Source organism: Barbus barbus (genome assembly GCF_936440315.1).
Source record: "Barbus barbus genome assembly, chromosome: 33".
NCBI classification, from domain to species: domain Eukaryota; kingdom Metazoa; phylum Chordata; class Actinopteri; order Cypriniformes; family Cyprinidae; genus Barbus; species Barbus barbus.
The window spans coordinates 29,119,701-29,129,700 of NC_136761.1; the positions used below are offsets into that span (position 1 = coordinate 29,119,701).

The following is a 10,000-nucleotide window of genomic DNA, read 5'->3' on the forward strand; positions in this document are numbered from 1 at the left end:
GACACTCTGCTCGCCTCATTTGACCTCAAGCGAGTGTCTACTACAGCTACTCACAAATAGCTAACCCACTGGACCTTATCTACACATGCTACTGCTCCACTGACAACACTTTAGTTACTCCGTTGCACACCTCATACCACCTCTTCATCACTTCCAACCTCGCACTGACTCCAGACACAGCACACACTCCTCCGCAGGTCATCTTTCAGCGTAACCTCCGCTCGCTCTCTCCGTCTCACCTATCCTCAATGATTTCATCCTCACTTCCTTCACCCTCTCAGCTTTCAGCACTGGACACAAGCAGTGCTACTGACACTCTCTCCTCCACTCTAACATCTTGCTTAGATCACTTTACCCGCTTTCATCCAGCACGCACCTCCTCTGCCCCCTGGCTGTCTGATGTTCTCCAGGAACATCGCTCTAGACTCAGGGCTGCAGAGAGGTAGTGGCGCAAATCAAAAAACTCTTCTGACCTTAGTATATATCAGTAACTCCTCTCCTTCTCTGCAAATGTCTCCGCTGCTAAAACAACATACTACCACAACAACATTAACAACTGTTCTGACTCTCGCACACTTTCTCTTCTCTTCTCTGTCCTCCTCCATCAACTCTTACAGCTGACGACTTTGCAATTTTCTTCACAAATAAAACAAGAACCATCAGCGGCCAATTCTCTGATCAATTTTCAACTGAGACTGCCCTACTCTCGGTTACTGAAGCCCTCAGACTGGCAAGAGCAGCTTCTAAATCCTCAGTACTCATCTTGCTGGATCTGTCCGCTGCTTTTGACACAGTTAACCACCAGATCCTCCTGTCCACCCTCATGAAGATGGGCATCTCAGGAACTGCACTCCTGTGGTTCGAGTCTTACCTCTCCGGTAGGTCCTTCAGGGTGTCTTGGAGAGGTGAGGTTTATACAGTAAGTCACAGCTTCTTGCTACTGGGGTGCCTCAAGGCTCACTGCTTAGACTACTTCTCTTCTCCATCTACATGTCATCTTTAGGATCTGTCATTCAGAAGCATGGCTTTTCCTATCATTGCTATGCTGATGACACGCAACTCTACCTCTCATTCCAATCAGATGATCCGACTGTAGCTGCTCGCATTGCAGCCTGTCTGACAGTCAAAATGTCTAAAGACAATTTATTTTTTCCAGCACCTGACCAAATAATACTAGCACTTACCAATTCTATTCTATTTATTTTGGTCCAATTTATATATAAAAAAAGAAGAAAAAAAGACCCTAGCTATGTGTACTGTGCTAAACTAACTTATCACAGCACTTTTGTATAGATATCTTGTGTGTGTGTAATATGTAGTGTGTGTGTATAGTGTGTTAGTGTAACCTTTGGGTTACAAATCCAACTCTCTAACCATTAGGCCACGACTTCCCCTGTGTGTGTACTATGTAGTGTGTGTGTGTATGTGTGTGTATAGTGTGCGTTAGTGTGTGTGTGTGTGTGTGTGTATGAGTGTAGTGTGTGTGTGTGTGTGTGTATGAGTGTAGTGTGTGTGTGTGTGTGTATGAGTGTAGTGTGTGTGTGTGTGTGTGTGTGTGTGTGTGTATGAGTGTGTATAGTATGTGTGTGTGTGTGTGTGTGTGTGTGTCTCACCGTTGTTCTCCTCTCCGTCGCTCTGCTGTTTGTTGTGACTGATCTGCTCCGGTTCTAATCTGGATCTGGAAACACATTCAGTGTGAACGCCAGTGTGTCTTCACATCACTGATAATAATCACACTCCATTCATCCCAGTAAGTTTTAAAGATTGTTTTTGTGATTTATTTTCCAGTTAAAGTTTCTAAAGCTGCTTAAAGCCAGACAAACACACAAGAGAAAAAGATTCAGACCAGTTTTCAGTCTTCAAAGGATAATTTCACTTCCAGAATAAACATCTCCTGATAATTTGCCTGTATCAAGGGCAAGCACACTTCTGAACGGCTGGTGTAAGTTTCATAAAGCACGGTAGAATAGTAGACATCACTTTAGAATGGTTTGTGTCAGTTAGTGGTGGCGGATTTGATTAAAAAGTTTATTTTTATTTTCTTTTAGCTATGGCCTCTGCATAGTCTATATATTATTTTGTAATTACAAATGATACAGCCGAACTATCAAATCTATGCAAAAACGAAAAAAAAAGTGTATTTACATGCATCATACAAAGCAGGCTACTGGAAATAAACTTGCAATGAAAAATACACATTAAGGGGCATTAGACACATTTTGATAGAGTAACTCAATATTTGTTGTACAAATTAACTTTGCGATGTAATAAACCGTATGTTTGACAGCAGCATACTGTTAATTAATTAACTGATGTCATGTCACTTTACGTTAAAACTGCTGCTGCCAATGTTTCAGGAGTTTAGGACACATGCTTATTGACACCGCAAATAACGGTTTTATTTTCTATTTGGGTTCATGTATATGCTTTATTTTTGTAAGGCATTGTTAGATGCCAGTGTTTCCTGTCATAGCTATGCAAAGATTTGATTTCAATAACTATTACAGCTATTAAACTATATCTTATGATTTTAAATCTGTATTTAACTTCAGAATCATCTCAAAGTAAAAAGTGGTGCTAAAGTCTGATTTTGTGGTGGCTGTGCTTTCAAATTAAATGATTATAATCTTAATTCTATAATATAATAATCTGGGGTGGTGATGGCGCGTGGATAAGACACATGCCTTTGGTGTGAGAGACCCGGGTTCGAATCCACTGTGAGACACCAATGTGTCCCTGAGCAAGACACTTAACCCCTAGTTGCTCCAGAGGCGTGCGACCTCTGACATATATAGCAATTGTAAGTCGCTTTGGATAAAAGCGTCAGCTAAATGAATAAATGTAAATGTAATTCAAGTGATTGAAGGATTCTGCAAGTCTGACTGTAATCAGTGTTGAGTTCTACATTTTTCGAACTGTTTGTCGTTCTGTTTGCTATGGACTCTGCTTAGTTTTCTCTGTTTCTTGGTGACCAATACATGGTCAACAACCTTCGTTTATGATCGGCAAGCATTGTTAGAAATCAAAAACTCAGTTAGCAACATGGAAAACAACTTAAGGAGTGATTTTTATTCACACTCCTCACCGTTCCAGATGAGTATCCCGGATCACCTGTGCCTGTCTTTCCACGAAAGAAACGTTGCAGGAGACGCGGTAAATGAGGTGGAGTCGCTAACAGACTAAAAGCTGGATTGGATATTTCCTATGGCCGCTACCGCCACCGCTGGATTCGGCCCATCATCCCTAGCTCCTTTGATGTGCCTGTGCGGCTCCGTCGGAGCGGAGCGCATCCAGCTAAACAGGGCATCTCAAACAGCGAGTGATCCACCATCACCCAGGATGGCCTTACTCAACGTGCGGTCTGTGGTAAACAAGACCTTTATTCTGCATGACTTTATCTCACGCGAACTGGATTTTATGTTCATGACAGAAACCTGGTCCAAAGAGGGCGATTTTAGTCCCTTCTCTGAGCTTGTTCCACAAAACTGTTCATCTTTTAGCTCTCCGAGATTATCTAAACGTGGGGAGGACTGGCAGCTGTTTTTAAAAATAACTTTCATTGTCGCACTATTTCTACAAATCCCTATGAGTTTTGAGGTTCAATTATTCTTAATGGACTTGGTAAATCCAGTACTGTGTGCAGTTGTCTATCGACCTCCACAGCTTAACAATGCTTTTTTGAATGAATTTATTGGGAATGTTGCAACAACGTATGAAATGATTTTATTATTGGGTGATTTTAACATTCACGTTGCCCTGGTAAACTGTTATCCAAGGACTTTTGCAATCTTATGGACTCTTTTAGCTTCTCTCAGTGGGTGCAAGGTCAAGGTCATACCTTGGATCTGGTTTTCTCACATGGTTTTTCTATTTCGAACTTGGAGACTAATGACAATGGCTTTTCTGATCATAAATCGGTGCTATTCGCTACTACTCTTCCTCGCTCATCTAGTAAAGTTCCTGCCCTGGCCCAGTGGTCTCCTTATTTTTCTCCGACAGCCTGTGAGGTCTTCGCAGCTGCATACACGGCTGTTGAATCATCACTGGACGAGCTTCGGACCTTAGAATATGCTGACGTGTATTGAGATGTAAGAAAAGTCGGCGCCCTAGTTTAATGACTCTATTCGTTCACTCAGACGAGTATGTAGAAGGGCTGAACGTTTCACAAGGACAGACTGCAAACATGCTAAAGGAGTCTTTCTGTTTTTCAGAAGGCTGTTAAGTCAGCTAAATCCAAATTCCTTACTGAGATTGTTGCAAAAAATCCTAGGATCATATTTTCAACTACAGATTCTGTTTTAAACCCTGCTGTAAATGTTTTTTCTGATGTGTCCGATTCTCTATGTGAAAACGTTCTGTCTTTCTTTCTTAATAAGACAAAATTGTTAAGACCTCAATCAATGCAGACGGCATTTGTCATGTCTGAAATAACCAGTCGCTCAGTTACCTGGCGTGTGTTTGATCACATTTCCTTACATACCTGCAAAGATATTAGAAGGACCCACCTTCTGTCATCATGATCTTATTCCATCACATTTTTAAAGCAAATTGTAGATATCATAGGGCCTGATCTTCTGCCTTTTATCAATATTTGTCTTGAGTACCGGTACGGTCCCTGACTGTCTAAAACATGCTTCCGTCACTCCTTTGCTGAAGAAACACAATCCTGATGTTTCTGTGCTAAGTCATTTTAGGCCAATTTCCAAGCTCTCGTTTATTTTAAAATTTTTGGAAAAGGTTATTCTCTCTCAATTACAGTCTTTTCTGAGTTATAATTCACTATATGAAACCTTTCAGTCAGGTTATAGAAAATGACACAGTACTGAATCTGCATTATTGAAAGTCATGAATGACATTATGCTGTCTACTGATAATGGGAATGCTGTTGCTTTGGTCCTTTTAGATCTCAGTTCAGCATTCGATCATGAAATCTTAATTTCTGGACTGGAAAGCCATGTAGGCATTCAGGGTACGGTTTTAAACTGGTTTAGGTCATACTTAACCAATAGGAAGTTTTCTGTTTGTATTGGAAAACATACTTCGTCAGTAGCACACCTCTCCTGTGGGGTTCCACAGGGATCAATCCTTGCTCCTACACTTTTCTCTTTATACATGCTGCCACTGGGATCCTTGTTTTCTAAACATGGAGTATCGTTTCATTTATATGCTGATGACACCCAATTGTACCTCCCACTTAAACATAAAGATTCACGTTCCATTGAGGTTTTGCTAGCATGCTTGTGGGATCTGAAATCATGGCTGTCACAAACATTTTTGGCCTTAAATGAGGAAAAAACTGAAGTATTGTTTGGACCAAGTGATTATTATGATGGTAGTAATCTGGATCTAGGCGTTTTAAGCTCTAATGTTACTCCGTGTGCGAGAAACCTTGGTGTGTTACTTGACTCAGGACTGCAGTTTGATTAAACAGATTAATTCTGTTTTCAAATCATGCTTTTTCCATTTACGTCGCATTGCAAAAGTTAAAACTTTTCTCTCCCTCACGAAATTTGAAATAGTGATTCATGCATTTATCACCACACGTCTTGACTACTGTAATTCACTTTATTACGGAGTTAATAGTTCATCTATTGGGCGTTTACAACTTGTTCAGAACGCTGCGAGGCTGTTGACCGGTAGTAAAAAATGTGATCGCATCACTCCCATCATTATATCTCTGCGCTGGCTACCAGTTAAATTTAGAATAGAGTTTAAAATCTTAGTCTTTGTTTATAAATCTTTACATGGCTTAGCTCCAGGCTACCTATCTGTCTTAGGTCTGAGGATCTTGGACTACTCTCTGTGTGCAGGACGAAGCTAAAACATACAGGAGATACAGAGCCTTTGCCAGGGTTGGCCCTAAACTCTGGAACAGCTTACCACTGTCCGTTCGAACGGTATCTTCTCTTTCTATGTTTAAATCTAAGCTTAAATCTTATTTTCTATCTATGGCATTTAACAGCATATGAATTTTTACAGTATCTATTTTACTTTATTGATTGTAATTTTTTATTTTATTGATTGTTTCTAATGTTCTGTACAGCACTTTTGTCAACCTTTAGGTTGTTTTTAAATGTGCTTTATAAATAACTAACTAACTACTGTAAGTTTAAACCTGCCTGCTTTACATGTTTCAAAATGATTAACAGTTGAAAATGAAAGAATGAAACACGTTAGTGTGTTATTATACATTACTGACACTCTATCCTCCAATCTGATCCTGTTAAGTGCTGTTAAACATCTGTATTGTTAAAAGCACTATATAATAAAGCTGACTTGACTTGTTACAGAAGGAATGACATGATGACGTGTGTGTTTACAGTGATGTTTATTCATGTGTGTGTGTGTGTGTGTGTGTGTGTTATACTTACAATCTCTTTTTGTCCACGACTCTCTTCACACGTACAGCTCTCTGTTCAGAATACAGCTTACACACACCTGCACACACACACACACACACACACACACGAGTTAATGTGTGCTCACCTTAGTGTGTGTGAAGGTTTCTTTGTGTATGTGTATATATACATACATATATATATATATATATATATGCACACACACACGTGTCTGTGTGTACCTTTGAGATACGCCTCGATGAGATGCAGCACTGCTGTACGATGATCCCTCACCTGTGCTGAGACCATCTGTTTGCCCTCTACAGAACACAACACACACACACACACACACAGAGGCAGACATCAACACAAAAACAAAAACAAACACACAACACTGAAACGGTCTATATTGTACAAATCACTACAGAAATAAATGAACATGACTTATAATGCAATGAAATGTACAGCAGTATACACATACTGTCAGATCTCAGCTGGCCGATGGCGTCTGCGCAGGTCCTCATGAAGATCTGAGCATCCTGGTCGATTTGATCTCTGTCACTGTCCGTCATACGGGACACATCCGAACACATCACACTGTGAACACACACACACACACACACACACACACACACACACACACACACACACACACACGCTCAGACATGAACTCAACACTTCAGAATGATTACAATGATATGCAATAAGCACAAATAAGACACTCATGAGGCGCTCAGTGACAGAGCAGCTGTAAGCAGAAGCTGTGACTGACCCGCCGGCGTTCACATACTCCTTCCTGTGCTGCAGCAGGAAGTCCTTCAGCTTCGAGATGTTCGAGATCTGCAGAGACCAGAGCAGATCACACACTGCGTCAACACTGACTCACACACACACACACACACACACACACACACACACACACACACACACACACTCTGAGACTGACAGATGGAGTAAAGAGGGCTGTGGATTGTTTTGCTAATGTTACTGAAATATTTCTGCCGCTTTAATAACTGCAATTACGTAATTGCTGCAGTTGTAGAATTTGACCTGAACAGAATCACTTAATAGTGACACACACACACACACACACACACAAATACACACTCACACACACCGCATCAGCGGAGGTCTAATCCTGGCGGCTGGAATAACAGCATCAGTCGGGTCGGAGGTCAAAGGTCGACTGCTGTTCATGAAGAATCAACCGTTCCCAGCAGCAGCTCTGAGTCTGTGATTCGTCTGACAGCAAGTCAAAACAGCTCAAGATCACAGGACCACAGACAGACTTCATTCTCTGTCCATCACACTGTGTTGTTTGTATGTTTGTATCTGTAAACAGTGTTGGAGTTGAGTCCCGCACCTCCATAAAGCCCAAAAAATGCATTTAGGGAGCTTTATTCACCAAGTGAGCGCAAACACACGAGGAAATTGTTGTGGTTTTTAAGAAGCTCTTGGTATATACATACATACATACCTGACATGAGAACAGAAACATTTAAATAAGACTTAACAATAATAACAATAATAATAATAATAATAATAATAATAATGTGTAAGAATCTGGAACAGAAGATTTATGTACAGATTTGTGCCTCATTTACTCTCTATATAATTATATATCTATATTTAGAAAAATATGCATATATATTTACAAAGTACTAGGGAGCGAGTCAATAATTAGAGATGGGTAATCACAGAACACAGGTAATGATTGTTAGTTGTTTAGGCTGGAGATGCCATGAGAAAGCTGTTTTATCAGATGTTCTAGTGCAGATGCATGAATTACCAAAGTAAGAGTTTCTTTGTTTTGTTTCTTCATTTTCATTGATTCAGTTGAATTTAATGTTTTGCCACAATATTATTTTTTATAAATCAAGGAATCTCGGTTTTGAATGGAAAGATTACCCAGCGTTAGAATTAGACACTTTGACAATATGCTAGCAGTAAAGAGAAAAGAGTGATTAGCCGCTGGTGTGTGAAGCTCTGAAGGACCGTGAGTAGAGTAGATCACACAGAAACAGCTTTTGTGTTGATAAAGATGAGACGCGGCAGTGGAAGAGGAACAACATGCCAGAAGATGAGAGTGAACTTCTTTAACTTGAGCGCAGTGTTTATAGAATGCTGTTTAATGTAAGAGACAAACACATCCATGTTTACACAGCATTTATAGTTAATAATAGTCTACTGCTGTTATAACTTCAGCCATTTTCAATTACCTTGACTTTTGAGAATTTTAAAGCATTTTCCTCGTACTATTTCTGAACATATAATATGTATAAGACACATTTGTACAAGATGTGATTTGTTTAACATTAACATCATGTTGACAGCTTCATGTGTGCTGCACTCGGAACAGAAGCTTCTTTAACTAGAAGATTAATAAAAAGTTACTTTAATCATCTTGTAGTTACGTTCAAGTTGACAAGTTAAAATAGTAAAAATGAAGAATCGGTCAGATGTTTTGATAGTTTTTCTTTGCCGTATCTCCCAGCCCTACACACAGTGTTTGCACAGCTTGAGGATTATAACGGGAGTTTTGAGATGAAACTCTGGCTAGACTGAAGTCAGTCATAATATGCTTTTATGTGAATGTTCTTTGCTTGCTTTCTGCTTCTAGTGATTATCGTCAGTTTGATTTAGCAGATACTATTTAAACTAAACTGAGCTAGACAATGACATCACTGACCTCAATAATGAAATGCCTTTAACTGAAAATTGAGTGTTTAATCTAATTATTATACATTACTGACACTCTATCCTCCAATCTGATGCTGTTAAGTGCTTTGATATCTGTCGAAATTAAAGCGTTATAATTTGTAACTTGAAATGTTTTTTTTATTAAGTTATCACTTTAAATAGAAATATCAGAATCAATCACAGCTGTTTGAATATCTGCAGCTTCTCTGCTCACCAGCAGAGGGCAGCAGTGACCCGTCGACGTGTGTGTGTGTGTGTGTGTGTGTGTGTAAGAGAGAGAGAGAGAGAGTGTGTGTGTGTGTGTGTGTGTGTGTGTGTGTGTAAGAGAGAGAGAGTGTGTGTGTGTGTGTGTGTGTGTGTGTGTGTGTGTAAGAGAGAGAGAGTGTGTGTGTGTGTGTAAGAGAGAGAGTGTGTGTGTGTGTGTGTGCGTGTAAGACAGAGAGAGAGTGCGTGTGTGTGTAAGAGAGAGAGTGCGTGTGTGTGTGTAAGAGAGAGAGTATGTGTGTGTGTGTGTGTGTGTGTGTGTGTGTGTGCATGTTTCTCATAGTGGTCCTGGAGGCCTTGCAGGAGGGCAGAGAGATCAATTGCTCTGGTAATTTAAAACCCTAAAGAGCAAGTAATACCTAAACAATGAGTCCGGTGCGTGTGTGTGTGTGTGTGTGTGTGTGTGTGTGTCGGGGCTAAAGGAGACAGTCTGCCTGGCTGCATTTAATCTCATCATCAGAGACCCTCCGTTTACCTCACATACACATATACACACACACACACACTCACACACACACACACACACACACTCACACACACACTCACACACTCACACACTCACACACTCACACACACACACACACACACACACACACACACACACACAGAGCGAGTGTATTCTGTGAAGTCGCGTGACCGTTAATTCTCCCTCTGACCGTCTCCATGGAGACCGATAGTGATCACCGGTGACGGGTTCG

At 40.4% G+C, this 10,000-nt stretch overlaps 1 protein-coding gene across 3 annotated transcripts in view; it reads right to left on the minus strand.

Moving 5' to 3' along the window:
- Window positions 1-10,000, minus strand: part of LOC306853719 (syntaxin-18) — an 18,193-nt gene that overhangs the window by 5,745 nt on the left and 2,448 nt on the right. For 2 of the 3 annotated variants that reach the window (XR_013782765.1, XM_079391345.1), the window contains exons 2-6: window positions 7,111-7,178; window positions 6,820-6,935; window positions 6,581-6,658; window positions 6,372-6,438; window positions 1,614-1,678 (exon numbers count right to left, since the gene is read on the minus strand). Coding sequence is in view for 2 of the 3 variants with exons in the window: in XM_079391345.1 (XP_079247471.1) it covers window positions 1,614-1,678; window positions 6,372-6,438; window positions 6,581-6,658; window positions 6,820-6,935; window positions 7,111-7,178 (394 nt within the window). In the remaining variant the exon portion in view is untranslated. Of the gene's footprint in view, window positions 1-1,613; window positions 1,679-6,371; window positions 6,439-6,580; window positions 6,659-6,819; window positions 6,936-7,110; window positions 7,216-10,000 lie in introns of all 3 variants that reach the window. The other variant, XM_079391346.1, reaches the window with a different exon arrangement.